Raw genomic sequence first — 19,240 nt, forward strand, 5'->3', positions numbered from 1 at the left:
TATAAAAAATACATATAACATGTGTATCTCTAAATAAATTTATTATAAAAATAGATTCAATCATCTAATTTATACTTTATTAATATTTTTATATATATTTAGTCAAAGTTGTTTGTTGGGAAGCGAAAAAGACAGTTATTTAGAGACGGAGTCTTATTGCTTTCTTTAATAATTACAGCAATAGATGATTATATTGACGTACGTTTGATAACTGTCTTGTTTGCATATATGCAATTCTTTCCCCCTGTCTGAAATGCAGGGATGCTCATCCCTACGTGCAGTCCTGCAGGGGCAGTTTGAGGAGGTTGAAGTGACTGGGTAGATTCTGCGGAGTGGTGTCATGAAAATTGAAATTTTGATTAGATTGACTTGTCACGGTGCAACAAACCATTGATTGGTGCTCCATGAGACAAAACTTCTGGACTTGTTTGCACTCGCAGAACTTCAAACATCAACGCGGCCTGGCTCATTTATCTTCGAAACTAAACTTGAGCCACGTGGTTGCCTATACTAGTTTTTATCTCCCCTATATGAGTTACGAGTGAACTAAGATAAGTCGATGTTGTCAGCCTATTGTCACCTTATTGTTCAGTGTTCAATCTCATGCTTTAATTCTGTGTATCATTGCTGTCTCCATTTTCTTCTCTGTCTTGATTGTGCCCATTTCCACGTTGATTCTGGTCATCTAGTTCCGTCCCTTCATTTTGTTGATATTGTTTGTAGTTATTCATCAGAAAGGATGCAAAAAGGCAGCATGTAGTCACAAGCCCAGTCACGAGGAATAACCCTCCAAAACTGTCAAAAGTTATAGCACCTGAATTGTCAATATTATCCTCATTTTGACAACTGTTTTTTTCAATCCATTTCTTTTCAAGTCGAATGATATTATCATTTCCTGTTATGTTGAGGATCTCCCTTGTTATGTCAGCACGTAATGGTGATTGTTTGGGAAGTGCCTGGTCACCAAATAAAATTTCTTATTAGCTTGAGCATACTAAAATTTGAAGAATTATACAATTTATCTGACTCAGTACAAACCATATAAATAATTTTCTGCAATTTATTTCCTTGCTTCACCTTGTTACTGGCAGAGATTTGTTTTCTTAGAATTGTATCCAACCTCTATGAAGGTCCTTGAGCTATTAACAACCATTCTGTTTATTTGTGTATTCCCTTTTCTAAATATGAAGACACATATTGCAAGCACTTCATATATAACAATATTTTGTAGGATGGAATGTATAATTTAGTGCAGCTTATGATAATGTTTGAGTGTTAGATTTTCTAGAGTAGCTTTGTAGTAAATCTTTTGTAACGTTTAAGATATACATCAAAACCAATTCAATAACTAGTGTAGTAGAGCTTACAAATGCAAAGCCTGCACTCTTGTAAATAGGTCCAACCATTGTATAACCATTGCAGTACTTCTCAAGAAACAATTTGATGTATGGGACTTCAAGAACGAGCACATCCACACCACCTTTTTTGCTTCCATTAGAAAGAGCACTGTGGAGTTCATCAGGCGTATCGAAGGGTTTTAACTTTGATCCGTGAAAACCGATATCTTCCAATAGGCCCTCTATGTAGGAACCTCGGTGGAACCCTACATACGCTCCTTGCTTCTGGAGTTCATGAATGTCAGTCACTGCCGGTGAAAGTTGCTGTACAGTAAGCATCGATGCAAAGTTTGCTGTGTAACTCGATGTAAGCACCAGAAATATGAACATCCATACAAGTAGAACTATTTGAGCTAGAAAGCATTCCAGCTTGTCCCCTGCAGATGAAACAAACAAAAAGGTCATTTCTGTGATACACCAAGTCAACTTGCAAAGCTATGGTTAAGAAGCATATGCCACAATGGGACTTCCCACAAAGCAGTTGAAACATCTGTTTCTTTAGGCAATAAATCCAAGTCTTGATTCATTAGGACTACTGCATTTGTTATCATTTTGTTTTTGTATGCATACCTAAGACTTGTTTTTTCCCGAAAGTAATGACTACCTTTTTATCGACTACCCAATGAGTCATAGAGGGTGTTCTTTCTGAAACCTATGCGCTTAATGAAATTTCTTGCGGGAATTTTTTAGTGCTTCTATGCTTTTTGTGATAGATAAGCCTAGTGCCAAAGCATTTGTATCTTATTTTTCTGCACTTTTACTTTCCTTGGCTTCCACGCCTTCTTTTAGGAATATGCTCAGCATCCACTTTAGTGGTTAGAATATGCTGGAGGAAGTAGAGAGGCCCTCTGCCTATAATAGCAGGGGCAGTGCTATTGTACAAACAACTCCATTGCTTTACAATTCCAACAAGAGGCCAAGGGCCCAGCTGCCCTCTGGTTGTTCCCAAATCTGAATTTGAGATCTATTTGGACCAACATTTTGAAGTGGTTTAGTGCATGCTTTATCTATGGGAACTATGCATTAAACTTAATGGCACTAATTTCTATGGGTTAAAAAAATTGTATGGATCAACAAAGTAAGTTCGGAATAACATTGTTTAAGTTACTTAACTCCCTTCTGATATGGGGGAAAACATTATGATTCCAAGCTGTTTAGCTGAAAAGAGATCTTGTAGGTGTCCATTTCCATTTAGGCGCTCTATCAGCCAGATAGCAACTCCTGTATAAATAAAGAATATAATGCTCCCAAACCACATCCCTTCGCTTAGCGGTTTCAAGAAAATCCACCTGTCCTTGTTCCTTTTTTCATTCAATGGAACAACCATCGCCACTCCTGACTCTGTGTATGGGACTGTGAAGTCGACATACAGTGTTCTGTTGTATCTGATTGTTATATCTCCAATTGCTATGTCATATCTCTGCAATGGGATTAGTTAGTTGCTATTTAAATTGTGGAATTAAAAAGGAAAATCTACTTATTATGTGATGTACTGTTATGAAGTGAAAATAATAGGCTGATTATGGTAGTAGTGGCCACATTAACTATAAGATTATTCTCTGCCTTAGCGTAGCTCACGGCTGTGTATATGTAGTGCTGAAAATCAGAAAAAGGCTAAGCAATTTTCCAGCCACCAAACCTACTGTGCGTGTGTGTGTTCTTGTGTGAGTGAGTTCCTGGGAGACCTGTTAGGGCTTAGGCCTTTCATGAAGTACTGTGCTGCAACTGATTCAATGGTATATGCTCGTTTGTTGAATAAAGGAAAATGATTTGTGGTCAATTCTTTGAATGAAGGGAAAATAATATGTGGCCAAGTTATCTGTTGAATAAAGGAAAATAACTCATGCTCAATTCACCTGTTGAGTAAAGGAAAACAATTAGTGGTAAATAGATATTTTATTTATTTTGAGAAATACTGAAACAAGCCTTTCTAATTTATTTCATTCTAATAAATTAAAGTAGCAGCAAGTTTTGATTCTGGTTGAAAAAAGAATAGAGTTTGAAAAACATGAAGCAGCTTGTCTAATGTTTGAAACTCTAGAGTATCTTTTTTGCATTGTGATATACCCCATGAAACCTTGTCAAACATTCATTGCATCGCCTATTACCCCATTGTGATATACCCCATGAAACCTTGTCAAACATTCAAAACATGAAGCAGCTTGTCAAACATTCATCAAGTTCTTCTGTTCTGGGGACATGAAACCTTACTCCTATTACCCCATTCATTGCCTCAATGACAGATGGATTGAGTGAGTCGATGATGTTTGCTAATCCATTTGTAATGATCCATACAAATCCTTTCTCCATCATTCCTTCCTCCTTAGCCTTTGTAAAGAGAAGGGATGCCCTGGTCGATGACATATGAACAATGAATACCCTTGTTTGCATCGCCCTTAGCTTATAGAGCTCTTGCATAATGTTTTCTCTTGTTGCTGACAAAGAGATAACACTACAATATGGAATACGAGCATCTATTTGTTGTACAGCATCAATGAGGTATGGTAGAATGCCCCTCCCATATTCGGTATCGTCATATACTAGCACGACCTGTCTCCATCCATGGGCTTTGATGAGAGAGGCAATACTCTTCACTTGAACTGAGTCGTTCAATGTTGCACGCACGAAATATGGCATACTATCATAAGTGAGAGAGGGGCTTGTTGCTGTGAACGATACAATAGGTACTTGTGTTACACTCCCAAGTTTTGATATAAATGCAGCTTCTGATGATTTCTGCGGGCCAATTATTGCTTGCACTTTGTAATCCTCCAACAATTGAATAGCTTTGGAATTGAATAAAAAAAAGGAAACGTTTGTCAGATAATATCAGAGAAACAAATTTTCAAGGTCAGGAGAGAACAGAAGTGAATGTTTTGTCATCTGTCTATGCTGAGGTCTTTAATCTAGAGCTCAAGACTTGCAACTGATGTCCAGCCTCATGTATTTGCCCAAGTGAAATGCAGTTTCGTCTAAGTGGCTGCTAGTTAGTATGGGTCTTCTATCACAGTATATGCTATTTGGGTTAGGATGGATTCTCATTTTCCCTTTTAAGAAAAGATTTTAATTTGTGTGATTGTATAGGATATATTAGCCTCTTTAGTAGACTATTTGTAGAACTACGTCAATCCATATCTATGATTTTCTTCAATCAGAATGGAACCTCTATCTATTTCTATGATTTCCATGGACCCGGTTTTTGTTCTCCATGACTAATTGTTCCTAACTGTACAGATGAAAATGGAAGAGAAGTTCTACCTTGTCACATCTGGTGGGGTTAGAGATCAGCAGATGATGAATGTTTGGAAGTGTAGTATCCCTTTAAAGGTGACGATTTTTGTTTGGATGGTTGCTCATGACAGAATTCAATCGGGAGTTCAGATAAAGAAGAAACAGTGGTCTAGCCCAGATAAATGTGTTGCTTGTGACAAACTAGAAACCACATACCAAAAGCGGCAGAACTTGCTAAAGGTACGGGAATAGACCCCGACCCCCGCGTCGCTCCTCCACGCGGGCGACTCGGCCGGTCCCCGCCGCGCCGCCCCCCTCTCATGCCTCTCCTCTCCTGCCGCCGGAGTTGACCGCCGGCATGGCCGCCTGGCCGGCCGTGATGGTGGCGGTGGGGCTCTCCCTCCCTCGTGTTGGCAGCGCAGCTGTAGCAAGCTGGCGGTCCAGCCCTACGCGACCGGCATGGAGGTTGACGGGATGGTTGCCGCGGCTGCCGTGCGGACACAGGGGACGGCGGCGAGGTCCTCTTCTTCTCCGCGCATTGCCCTCCTCCTCTCTTGATGGCAGCGGTGGCGCTGGCTGGGGCCACCGGTCCAGGGCCTGGACAACCAGATCCGGACCCCAGGCGGAGGAGGCGGTGGCCGGGGCCTGTGCATGGGCTGGGGGGAGGCACTTTCTTCTCTGCCGTCCCTCCCCTCACAGCCTTGGCTGCTGCGGCTCAGGGGCTGGCTGTGGCCAGGGCGGCAACCTCTGCTGGCTAGCCTGCCCGCGGCGGTGGCCAAGGCGACTGGCTAGCCCAGGACAGCGTCTGTGGTTGTGGTCAAGATGGAGGCGGCATCATCGGTAGGGGGCGCCGGGTTCGGGGCCTGGCGTCCGGATTCGGTGGCCCCAGGGCATGGGGTGGTGCCTGAGATGGTGGGGCACACGCCCTGTGGCTGCTAGGGGCTATGTCGGCAGCGACATCGGCGGGTGCCAGAGCCGATGACGTTGGTCAAATGCGGCCTCAGCGTGCGGCGGTGTGACGCGAGCTGCGGAGTCAGGTCCAGCTCTGCATGGCCCGATCGGAGGGGGTGGCAGCCGACGCAGCTGTGCGGCTGCTATGTGCAGCCGTCACGTCGATGCCCTTCTGAAGGGGCTTCTATGGGGTGGCGGGACAACGACGATGGTGGTGAAGGCTGGCAGGGGGTCTAGCTTTGCGACCCTGCGATTGCGCTATATGGTTCTTGGCTGAAAGCCTTGGCGACGGCGATGCCATTGGGCGCCACTTCTCTGTTGGCGTCGTGTTTTTCCACTATCACGTTTTTCAAGGGTGAAAACCCGGTCCAAAGCATCGTGTTTTCCCACTAGCAGGTCTTTCAATGGTGAAAACCCAGTCCACTTTGGACGTGCGTCGGTGACGCCATCGGCGTCACTCCCTTCCTGAAGACGTCGCATTTGGATTATCATTGCGATTCCGATGCGGGGCGATGGTGTTAGATTTAATGTAGGCCAAGCCCAATATTTTATCTAATTAGATCGAATAATTATACCCATATTAAATATTGTGTGCTATATGATTTAGTCATATACGAGATTTTTTATTGAATGTTGACTCAACTTATATGTGGGGACTATGTCTGTCTATATTGAGAAGTTAAGAAAAAAATGAGTCACATGAGCATGCGGTGCATGAATTGGTTTTGTCATTCAAGCCAATTATGGGTAGAAGTTTCTATTCCAAAATGAGGGAGTTACAGGAGTTTCTGCTCCTAATGGCATGGCAGGGGTTACGGGAGTTTCTACTCCTAACGGCGAGAGTTACGGGAGTTTTTGCTCATGAGGACGGGAGTTTCTTCTGTGAGCGTCGCTTTCGCTTCTGACTCTTGATCTCCTGCGGTTGGCTGCGCTCGCTCTGCTCCTTGGCTACAAGATAAAAGCAAGACAACATTTAGTCTCTTGTCTCTCTTATATGCGCAAAAACATCCATGCTTCCGTTGCAACCAAGTCTCCCTGTCCTAGTTCCTGCGAGCAAGAGAATAGGGAGAGCAGGCCTCCGAAACCGAGTCGTCTGTGAGTTTATCTGCTCGGGTGAAGGCGGCCATTAGGTTTTTAGGGAGCGATCACACGACTGCTCGATCGATCCATGACCCACAACTTCATCTTCTTCCTGGCGTTCATGGCGGCGGTGGGAGATCGGCACTGCAACCTCTCTGCACTGCATCGAGCGGGACGACTACTCCAACAGGCGCTATGTCGACTAGCACAACTAGCTCTGGTGCCACTGGGTATGTTCTAAATCATCCCCTATTTTCAGCGATTAAAATCATGGTTATTAGTATCATCTATATGTTCATGTCACTTAGTTCACATGTGCACATACATGAGGCCACAAACCTGTTTTTAATCTTTTTCTAGATTAAATTAATACTAATATTACCTAAATATCTTACAATCTAAAAACCTAATAGGCATTTTTTGGTAGTCGGCTTTGCGAGTATGCTGAAATTAAATGTTTTTTAGGGCACACATTACAAGAGGTGTCAGAGATGCATATTATGGTTGACTGCTATGCACTGCTACTTTGTTGCCGAACCTAGATCAGTTGGACCACATACTCCTGAGGAGGAGTGTGTGTTCCAAAACGTTGATACTACGTTTAAGGGGGAAATAATAAGCGTGCTAGGAGACTCCATTGTAGATGCATATGTACTCTGTAAACTAATAAAAAGATGTGGGATGCACTTGAAGCCAAATATGGAGTGTCTGATGCTGGTAGTGAGTTGTATGTCATGGAGCAGTTTCATGACTACAAGATGGTTGATGACCGTTCTGTGGTTGAATAAGCTCATGAGATACAAACACTGGCAAAAGAACTCGAGAATTTTGGTACGGTGCTGCCAGATAAGTTTGTGGAGGGCTGCATTATTGCTAAGCTACCACAGGCTTGGACAAACTTTGTTACTTCTCTGAAACATAAGAGACAAGAGTTTGGCATTGCCGACCTCATTGGCTCTTTAGATGTCGAAGAGAAGGCGAGAGCTAAGGATGTCCGCGGCAAGAAAATTGTTGAGGGAAGTTCTAGTGCCCATGTGATGCAGAAAAATCCTCAAAATTCCCACAAGAAGAAATTCAAGCAAGAGCTCAAACAAAAGACCACTACACCTTTTAAGAGGAAGAAGAACAAGAAAAAGGGAAATTGCTTCACTTGTGGCAAGCCCGGGCATTATGCTCGGGACTACGAGGAGAGCAAGTGGAAGCCCAAAAAGAAATATGCAAACATGATTGAGGCTAATAGAGGAACATCGAGGTATGGTCATTTATTACCTACAGTTCTTTTAGTTTGTCATTCACCTGATTGGTGGGTTGACACAGGAGCTAATATTCATGTGTGTGCTGATATTTCTTTGTTTTCCTCTTATCAGGTCAGGAGAAGTTTCTCCTTGTTGATGGGGAATGGAGCACGTGCGGCTATTCGTGGTGTTGGTACGGTCGATCTGAAGCTTACTTCGGGGAAGACTGTGTAATTGAAGAACGTGCAACATGTCCCCTCAATAAGGAAGAATTTAATTAGTGGTTCGTTGCTGTGTCGAGTGGGCTATAAACTTGTGTTTGAATCTAATACGTGCATACTTTCTAAGTATGGAACCTTTGTGGGTAAAGACTGTGAGAGGGGAGGCTTGTTCTGCTTGTCCTTAAATGATGCATGTGTTAAGTCCGTGAACAATGTGAGCTATGATGTTGAATCTAATGTTTGGCATTCACGTCTATGTCACATAAATTTTGGTTGCATGACTCGCTTAGCTGGTTTGAATTTAATCTCAAAATTTGATTTGGTCAAAGGTTCTAAGTGCCATGTATGCATGCAATCGAAGCAACCTCACAAGCCTCACAAGGCTGCTGAGGCCAGAGACTTGGCACCATTAGAACTAATCCATTCCAATTTGTTTGAAATAAATGGAGAGTTGACCAAAGGTGGCAAAAGATATTTCATGATATTTATAGATGATTGCATTAGATTTTGCTACGTGTATCTATTAAAATCAAAAGACGAAGCATTGAATTATTTTAAGATCTATAAAGCTGAGGTAGAAAATCAACTTGAGAAGAAAATTAAACGGTTACGTTCTGATCGCGGAGGAGAATACTTCTCGAATGAGTTTTCTAAGTTTTGCGCAAAGCATGGTATTATTCATGAGAGGACACCGCCATACTCACCACAATCCAATGAGATTACCATGAGAAAAAAATGTACTCTAACTGAGTTGGTTAACACCATGTGAGAGACTGTGGGATTATCTAAGGAATGATGGGGTGAGGCAATTTTGACAGCATGTGATGTCCTGAATAGGGTGCCCTCAAAGAACAAAGAAGTTACACCATTCGAGAAATGGGAGAAGAAGAGATTAAATCTTTCTTACCTACGAACCTGGAGTTGTTTGGCAAAGGTGAATGTGCCAATTAACAAGAAGCAAAAGCTTGGACCAACAACTATTGATTGTGTCTTTCTCGGTTATGTTATTCACGGCATGAGTTATAGATTTTTAATAATAAATTCTGAAGTGCCTGATGTGAATGTTGGTACTATTATGGAATCTAGAGATGCTACATTTTTTTGAGAGTGAATTTCCTTTGAAAAATATACCTAGCACTTCTAGTCATGATTCTATAGCACTTCCACAGTTGCATGAACCGATAGAACATGCTGATGTTGAAACCCATGTGGAAAATCATGAAGATAATAATATAGTCACTCGAAAGAGTAAGAGACGGAGGACTACAAAGTCCTTTGGTGAAGACTATTATATACCTCGTGGATGACTCTCCTAAAACCATAGAAGAGGCATATTCATCTCTTGACGCTGACTTATGGAAAGAAGCTGTTCAGAGTGAGATGGACTCTATATGTCTAATGGAACTTGGGCAGTTGTTGATCGTCCTTATGGGTGCAAACCTGTGGGATGTAAATGGGTGTTCAAGAAAAATCTTAGGCCTGATGGTACTATTGAGATATACAAGACGATGCTTGTGGCTAAGGGTTTTACCAAAAAAGAAGGTAAAGATTATTTTGATACTTATTTACCAGTTACTCGTCTAATGACTATACGAGTGTTACTTTCCTTGGCTGCCTCACATGGTCTTCTCGTTCATCAGATGGACGTTAAGATAGCTTTCTTGAATGGAGAGCTTGAGGAAGAGATCTATATGGATCCGACGGATCGATTTATAGCAAATGGTCAAGAGGGAAAAGTGTGTAAATTATTAAAATCTTTGTATGGCCTAAAGCAAACACCTAAGCAGTGGCACGAGAAGGTCTACAAAACTTTGACATCAGCCGGCTTTGCTGTGAATGAAGCTGATAAATATGTTTATTATCGGTATGGTGGGGAGATGGTGTGATCTTGTGCTTATATATGGATGATATACTAATTTTTGGAAATAATATTAATGTGATTGAGGAAGTGAAAGGATTTTTATCGAGTAACTTTAAAATAAAAGATTTGAGAGAAGCTGATGTTATTCTTAACATAAAGCTACTCAGAGAAGGAACTAGTGGGGTAACTCTTGTGCAATCCCACTATGTGGAAAATATGCTGAGTCGCTTTAGGTATAGTGACTGCACACCTATTTCAACTCCTTATGACCCAAGTGTGCTATTAAGGAAAAATCGTAGAATAACACGGGATCAATTGAGATATTATCAAATTATTGGCTTGCTTATGTATTTAGCTAGTGCAATGAGGCCTGACATCTCATTTGTTGTGAGCAAACTCAGCCGATTTGTTTCAAATCCAGGAGATGATCATTGGCGTGCTCTTGAGATGGTATTGCGCTATCTAAAAGGAACTATGAGCTATGACATTCACTATACTGGGTATCTAAGGGTACTAGAGGGTTATCGTGATGCAAATTGGATATCTAATGTTGATGAGATTTACGCCACAAGTGGATTTGTGTTCTCACTTGGAGGTGGTGCTGTTTCATGGAAGTCTTGCAAGCAAATCGTCTTAACAAGGTCAACAATGGAAGCAGAACTCAACATTAGATACCATCACTATCGTGGCCGAGTGGCTTCGTGAACTCCTTATGGATTTACCGGTGGTTGAAAAACCTATACCGATTATTTATATGAACTGTGATAATCAGACAGTGATAATCAAAGTGAATAGTTCTAGGGATAACATGAAGTCTACAAGGCATGTGAAGAGGCGGTTAAAATCTATCAGAAAACTAAGAAACTCTAGAGTAATAGCATTGGACTATGTCCATACATCTAAAAATCTGGCATATCAGTTTACAAAGGGACTGTCACATAATGTGATAGATGGTGCATCGAGGAAGATGGGCTTGAGACCCACATGAAGTCATTCCATAGTGGTAACCTGTCCTATGTGATCGAAGATCCCGTAAGGTAGGATGACGAAACAAGCTAGTGGTTGACTGTGATGGAGAGACCCCTATAATAAGGCCCAGATCGTTTGAGATGCATGTTTCTCCTATGCTGTAAGGCAGGTTGATTTATACCTTAATATGATCCGAGTGGCTTATTTAAGCAGGAATGTTGTCCTACAGAATATCCTAGAAGGAATACACCTATATGAGTTTGATTGCTAGTCATAGTCTGTGAGATGTGGGTAGTCTCTAGATACTCATGAAAGGCCTGGAAGGGTGACTTATATGCTTGAACCAGAGGGGATGCTTGTAGCAGCCTAGTACTAGAAAAGAACTTTGGTGAAACTCACTTCGCACAAAACTGTCAATTCAAGGCATAGTCCATTGTTCAGTTGTGAATGAGTGTAACCCTTGTTCTAGATGGATGTTCAACTTAACAGTGTCCATTGAAACTTTGGTATATTAAAGAATTGTGGATTGGAGATTATTTAACACGTGTCCTAGAATTTGACGGGGATTGTTAGATTTAATGTGGGCCAACCCTAATATTTTATCTAATTAAATCAAATAATTCTAAGGCTCGTATTAAATATTGTGCACTATATGATTTAGTCACATACGAGATTTTTGATTGAATGTTGACTCGACTTATATGTGGGGACTATGTCCGTCTACATTGAGAAGTTGAGAAAAGAATGAGCCACATGAGCATGCGGTGCATGAATTGGTTTTGTCATTCAAGCCAATTATAGGTAGGAGTTTCTATTCCTAAATGAGGGAGTTACAAGAGTTTTTGCTCCTAATGGCATGGCAGGGTTTACGGGAGTTTCTACTAATGGCGAAAGTTACGGAAATTTCCGCTCATGATGACGGGAGTTTCTTTTGTGAGCGTCTCTTCCGCTTCTAACTCTTGATCTCCTGCGGTTGTCTACGCCCGCTTTGATCCTTGGCTACAAGATAAAGGCAAGACAACATTTAGTCTCTTGTCTCTCTTATGTGCACAAGACATCCACGCTTCCGCTGTAGCCAAGTCTCCCCATCTCGGTTCCTACGAGCGCGGGAATAGGGAGAGCAAGCCTCCGAAACCGAGTCGTCTATGAGTTCATCTGCTCGGGTGAATGGCGGCCATCAGGTTTTTAGGGAGCGATCACGCGATTGCTCGATCGATCCACGACCCACGACTTCATCTTCTTCCCGGCGTTCGTGTCGATGGCGGGAGATCAGCACTGCAACCTCTCTGCACTGCATCGAGCAGGACGACTACTCCAACAGGCGCTATGTCGACTAGCTCAACCGGCTCTGGTGCCGCTGGGTATGTTCTAATTCATGTCTATTAGTATCATCTACATGTTCATGTCACTTAGATCACACGTGCATATACATGAGGCCACAAACAAGTTTTTAATCATTTTCTAGATTAAATTAATACTGAAATTGCCTAAATATCTAACTGATGGTTCGTGTTTGGAAGTCGGAGCTGCTCTTCGCTGTTTGAGCTTGGCAACGATGACCGGTGGCGGCCGTTAGCTTTGGGCCCATCAGGGGGTGACCAGTGGGTGGCCTGCCATGGGAAGTCGGAGTTGCTGGTTGGCTTCCATGCTCGGCAACGATGATCCATAGCAGTGTGTCGTGGTTGTGCTTAGCCACGTCGCATGGGATGGTGTCGTGGGGTCGGAACCATGTCAAGCATTGTTGTTCGTGGTAGTGTCAGAGTGCGTTTCTCTGGTGGCTCTAGTGGACTCAAGAACACAAGAATCACAGAAGGGACGCAGCGGTTTATCCTGGTTCGGGCCAATCTATGCCCTACGTCTAGCAGTCGATGATCCTTGTACTCAAGAGCACCCAAAATCTGGGGGGTTACAGCAAAGTGTACAAGAGAAAGAGAGAGATTTGGTAGGGTATCGCTCGGTGCTGATCCTAGGGATGCCTCGCCGCCGATGGAGCCTTCCCCCTCGCCGGAAAGGAGGAAGACGGCGGATGCGGTGGAGGAGCTCTCGGTGCCCCTCTCTGGGTTGCCCTACGCTCGATGCAGAGCTCGAGTGGAACGGTGAGGACGCGAATGATCTACATAGAATCGTCCTCCCCCTCTTAGGATCTGATCTCCCCTTATATTCCGAGGTAGGTCGGGTATATGGCGGTTTGGGGGAGTTGAGCCTATGGTCTACATGAGCCAGAGTCTAGGAGGGTCTTGCAACGGTGTCGTGTCGACCGTGGCGATGTCGTGGAGCCGAAGAAGATCTAGGCGTCGTCCAGCTGCTCTGTTCTGACACGCTGAGTGTCGGGCTGTGTCGGCTTGGACCGGCCTCCCCAGGTGCGCTTTCTGGAGGCTTCTTGGTGGAGAAGGAGGCCGGCTCGAGGGGCTAACGCGCGGGCCTGGGAGCCCCCGAGCCACTGGAGGCCGCGGAGGAGTTTGTCTTCTTGCGTCACGCCCTGTGCGTGACCTTGTCGGAGAAGTGGTTGACAGAGCCGCGCCTACGGGGTAGCGCCAGGGAGCCCCCGAGCCTTGGTTGTTCGGGGCGTACCTTCTCGTGCCCGGGCCTTGGTTGGTGCCGAAGGCCGGGAGGGAGCCAAGGATCAGGTCCAAGCTTCCGTCGATCGGAAGCCTAAGGCTCGAGAGAGCCCTCGAGCCCTGAGCAAAAGCGACGGTCGCGCTTAGGCTCGGCCTAATTCCTTGGCTTGAGGGTACGCGCGAGCGTACCCGATGGGTATAGCCCCCGAGCTCCCGGGCGATCCTAGAATGGTCGGTCGGGGTCTTTCGGTCTGGAACCTTTGATCCCGAGGCTTAACATACCCATATATTGGGATCTCGTTGGATGGTTAGCCCATCGGATGTCTTTCTGGCATCTTATCCGGCTAACCTGCTTGTACATAATATTCTTTCGTTTTAATTAAGCGGCAGAGCTCCTGCCTTTGTTTTAAAAAAAGAAACCTCAGACCACATTCTTTTCCGGTTTCCTCTGGACCTTCCTGAGGGTCACTTTGGGATGGCAACACTCACCTACTAGTTGTGCTGACTTCCTATTAGAGTTCGTTGACAATTGCCGTGGAGCCAAATGCAAGGTAACACTCTTCATTTGTGCAGGTGCCTGATGCTGATCAAATCTGTTAGATAAGGAATGACATGGCGATCAACAAGAAGGTTATCACTTCCCCGAAAGTGATCATCTTCAAGTCCCTGATGCTGATCAAATCATCGCGCCCCCTACTGAAGACGAAGCTGGAACCAATAGTGGAAGAAATGATCAACTTGCTGTCGTCCGGCGTTCATCAGGCTGCTGTTTAGTATCTTCTTTCGATGTCTACGTTTTAGGAGTGGTGGAAAACAATGATGTTAGTGTCCTAGTGAGGTGGTTGCTTGCAAACTTCTTTTGAGTTTAGCTGCTGGATAGTCGAGTTAAGGTTGAGAGGAAGTTGAGTTTTTGTTAAATTTCTCTCTCTTTATGTTTCTGCATTCTAAACTGGTAATCCCAGTATCCGGAGCTATGGGTGTTCGTTACGCTTTTTAATAAAGCTAGGTGAATGCCTTTGGTCTTAAAAAAAAAGAGAAATTCTACCCTGTTCATAAAACGTGGGATGCTGCAGAACACATACCTGCTGAAGCAGCTTGGACATCATTGCCCATGGAATCCCTGACGTGAAGGACTAGTTTCCTGCTGCAATTCTGGCAAGCTGCATAAAAATCTTCCACCGCCAGTGAAACGCTGGTTAGTGCTACTTTCCCCACCAGGGAACCCAAGTCGAGGATCACCCCGACATGGAATTCCTCTGCCGGGCTCGCGGTGGCATTCTGAGCAGCACCGGAACTGAAGACGAGCAGCAGCAGCAGGAGCAAGAGGACTTGGAGCCTTTTCGCCACCCCCATAGCCGCTATGCAAAGGTCTGTCATCTTGCCAGAGCGTCTGTGAATCATTTGTAGGACTGCTTGCCAATGACCCAGATTCTAAGTTGTATCGACCGGGAACTTGCACGGCATTTTTTTTTGGAATGAACTTGCTCGGCAGTTAGCTTCATAGTTTCTGTCACCAGTGTCGTCCTGATACGCACCAGATACAGCTATTAGTTGAGTCGGAGTTATCGGAATCCAAATTGCCTCGGTTTCAGTGTTTGGATTTACTGGTGATGCATTTCCTGCCTGTCTCGCATGACTTGTGCTCTGTTGTTTTTGAAAGATACTTGTGCTGTGTTGTTGGGTCGCTGGTCCAGGCAATGGGAAAGTTCTTCTGGGTTGCAGTGTGCAAGCAAGTATTTGGTTTATTGTGTACGACTGTAACGCTGTAAGCGCCATCAGCTTATGTACATAGTTTTCTTTTTCATTCCACTTAGGTACATATTTGACCAGGCCAAAGTAGCACCGACTTGCCAAATCTCCATGCAGTGTTTGTTCTATTTTTAGGCTTTTTTTTTCTCTCTCTCTTTAATTTTGCTAAGCTGCTGCATTATCTTCCAAATATATTTTATTTTCAAGCGGTCACCCATTGTGGACACGACACAAGTTTGAACTAAAATATTGACCCGTCGACGAAGTGGAGGGTTTGCTACCCAACAAAAAGGCCTAGATATGTTTGCAATCGGTCTAGTTGTATTCGCCTCCGCATGACACACTTCTTCTTACCAAACAGACAAATAACTATCCATAGGCTAGGCCCACCCCGTACATTGCTCCATAACAGCTGTGTAAAAGGGAGCAGCCGCTGACCTCCTCATCAATAGGTTTGTTTTCTGTTCTTTTTCATTGCTCATTAACAGTTGTGAAGAAAAAGGAGCAGCCACTGACCTCCTCACCAATAGGTTTGTTTTCTGTTCTCGGGTTTGATTTCTGGTGTCACTGGCAAGATAATAATGATGATAGCGAGTTGGAATAAGGTCTCCCCTATCTCGACGACATTCGACCTGGCATTAGCAAAGGGCAACGAGAGCATGGTTTGTCACATCTATTGGTTCTCTTTAGATTTTGGCAGTTGGTGTGCTTATCTTGGAAAGCAGTTGGCTGGCTGATGGTGAAGGAGGATTCCTCCAGCCGATTTTCTTTAAGTGGGTACTAGATCTTGTTGTTAGTAGCGAGTGGCTTTTGCGGTCTTCAAAGCCTTGTTTGGCGAGGATGTTTGCAGATGTCCCTTTTCTTGAGTTTTGATGTACTCTTTTTTTGGAGGTTGTTTTGTGTCTTATTGTCCTTCTTCTGTACTAGTCTTTGTTTTCCATGATATTTATTAGATTTGAGACACTCTTTCGAGTGTCTTTATAAAAAAAGCAAGCTATCTTGTGGGAGTGGTGACTAGATAGTTGAGTACAATGAGGGTGAGGAGAGGTGAGGTGACAGAGGCTCCTATAAGCCAACTTGTAGAACAGAATGGAATGCATCATGCCCCAATTTCGGTTTTGAGTTTTTAGCGATTAATGAACACAAGTGTTTGTGATTAACATATGTTTTGCAATAGTTATATTTGAGTTAGTCACATAGTGGTCACATTGTTTTCTTGGCTGTTGGTATATTTAACGCACACAGATAAATCCACAAGCGCACGGATACCGATGTAGCTTTCACCCCGGAGGTATTCCAAGTATCGTATCCACAGGGAAACGTGTGAGGTTAACGACGGTCCAACTTAACCCGAAGTAGCAACAAGACTTAAGAAAGTCGGGAGTGTAGAGGAGATCGCTAAGGTCTTCTAGTTCTAATATTGATAAGCTATGTCTTCTATTGTTTGACTGGGGATATTACTAAGGGAAACACAGACAGAGTATGTTTCCTATAATAACTAAATCCTGCTAGTCCTACAAACGGGAGGTGGACTAATGAGGATTCAACGAGGCTATAAGAGTCACCCTCGCAAGCTACCACTGATCCGGAATGTAGGGTACATCCACGAGTTACCCGAATCTAAGCACCACACTTACACTACGAATAATACTTTAACCTAAGGCCAATAGATTAAAGCACTCAAAAGAGACTCGCAAACCAGAAGAACAATATAAACACATTACTTACTTGAATCAGAAGTTGATTACCAGAGAAATCTCACACGCAAGGTTGACTTTCGCCAAGGTACAAGCCGTAGAGAGAGCACCGACAGGCCGGCACCTCCTCTAAACTCTTCCCTCACTTTCCATCTCTCTATTTTTAAAGACTAGATCATATGGAGGACTAATCTTCTCTTGATAGCTAGCTCTGATCCTCATGAGGAGAATATGAATTAGGGTTTCAGGATCTCCCCGAGGGAGGGGGCAGGGGCTGGTATATATAGTCCTGAGGGTCTAACATGAGCCCTTGGATCAAACCAACTTAAGCAACGGCTTAGATGCATCCTCAAAGGCGATGGGGAACTGACATACGAAGCAGGCTGATAGGTGGGGCCCACAGGGGCCAGGTGGCCCCACCTATAGGCCGTCCGGCCCCACATGGCAGTGGGTCGAGCCCTGCTTTGGTGATTTTCCTTCTGGACCCTTCTAGAGTCTTCCCACGTAGGTACCGCGGTGGAATTCCGTAATTTCCTTCGACGATTAGGTCCTCCTCGGCGGTTTTCTGGATAAACCCTGCTGAAAACACAGATTCACCAAAACTCATAAAATTTATTAGTTTAAACCACTAAACCTTCATTGGTGATTACATTTATGCCCTTATCCATGTTTAATTGATGATTTATAATAGTTGTTAACTACCGTCAACAATTCCCCCAAGCTTAACCTTTGCTAGTTCCCTAGCAAAACTAAACTCAGCAATGGATCAGGAGTTGGTACTATGCTTTCACGCATCAAAAGTACACAAGTGTTCAATCAAAAATTCTCCTCCGGAGTAGAATAAACTGATCTGACTTTCAAACTTACCCGTATTACCTTCAATCATGGGGCTTCTTAGCCTTCACTTGGGTCTTGAGCAATTGAAAGACAGAACAATCAAGTCAAGCACTATGTCTCAAGTTCTTTGTTCAACCATTATTCCAGAGTTTTTATAAATTTTCAAAATAAAACACAGAAATTTTATTGTATGACACTCTCAAGTCTCTCAATATATGTGGTATTTGTGGATCCTCACCAAGGCAATAAAGATGTTATGCCTTTTTCTCTTCCTACCACTAAGGTTTTATATGGAGTTCATAGGTAGGGAGAAAGCTAGAGCATACTTGCAATACATATATTGTAAAGTCAAACAACGGATCCAAAGAGAGTTAAGTCATACAATCAAATCAAGATGTGCCTGCATGTGGATCTATAGTGGATATATATGGTGGCTAACCTACATGTACTATGCTCCTCGAAAACATATTTCTCTTTTTGAAACTTAGAAACATTTACAAGAGAATATGGGCTATCTTATTCATCTCTTTTTTTAGGCGGGCATCTGAGTACCCATTGTTTTAAATATCTCGGACACTTTTGTATCCATTTTTTCATATCACCATTTTTTTTCTTTTCTCTTTTTTTATGGATAACTTTTGCATAGCCCCATGTCTCCTTTCTGCAATAAAACTTTGAGAGATAGCAACAAGAACTTAGATCATTTATTTTGTGGATGAAAAACCTAACAAGCATGTTTTTGATGTTCACTCCCAGTGTAGGAGTAGAACATTTTTGGGTGGATCTAGATGGAAGGCATATATCTGCGCCTACCCACAATATAGGAGTAGTGCATAATTAGGTGGTGTGTATATGATCTTAATTTTAAGAGCATGACAAACCTCTCATAAGGGTCAACAAAGCTTGACAAAACTCAATACAAAAGCAAGCAGCATATATGTGAAAGTTTTTCTAGCCTAAATAACATGTATGGCTCTGGTGGGAATTCAAGCTTTGTCATACAGGAACTCATCATGTAACATTTTTGTGTTTTTCAAGAAGTAAATCTCCAAGACTTTAGTGTCACTAGGAACAAGATAAACAATAGCTCAGACCTTTTTATATCATATCCGTCAATTAACTAGACTTAGATCAAACATTCGCTACCCACGAGTTTCAAGTTCAGAGTAAATCTTTATATCAAATCAGTTTTATCCAAAACTCAGGAGAATTCAAGGCTGAAAACTAGGTACTTGAAAGGAATTATAATAGAGCAACTATTCATCATTTCCATTCAAGAGATTATTCTGAGTCCTCTTTATTTTATTCAATTCTTAAAAATAGAAAACTAGACACATACTTTTTATTTTGTTTTCATAATTTAAAATCACACCTTATTAATATATATAGCTAAGATAATTTTTATTTTGTTTTAGTTTGTTATGCATCCTTTTATTTCTTTTGTAAATATGAAG

General features: G+C 43.0%; 1 protein-coding gene across 1 annotated transcript; it reads right to left on the bottom strand.

Annotated features, from left to right (window-relative positions):
* Positions 1-608: 608 nt before the first annotated feature.
* Positions 609-14,856, bottom strand: LOC136544121 (glutamate receptor 2.8-like). The gene is made up of 6 exons (XM_066536386.1): positions 14,586-14,856; positions 3,569-4,183; positions 2,937-2,977; positions 2,511-2,817; positions 1,368-1,774; positions 609-956 (listed from the first exon to the last, which is right to left on the bottom strand). Exons 1-6 carry the CDS (start codon positions 14,854-14,856, stop codon positions 609-611), a joined length of 1,989 nt encoding a protein of 662 aa, XP_066392483.1.
* Between the last annotated feature and the right edge of the window lie 4,384 nt (positions 14,857-19,240).

The sequence above is a fragment of the Miscanthus floridulus genome, chromosome 3 (genome assembly GCF_019320115.1).
Source record: "Miscanthus floridulus cultivar M001 chromosome 3, ASM1932011v1, whole genome shotgun sequence".
NCBI lineage: Eukaryota > Viridiplantae > Streptophyta > Magnoliopsida > Poales > Poaceae > Miscanthus > Miscanthus floridulus.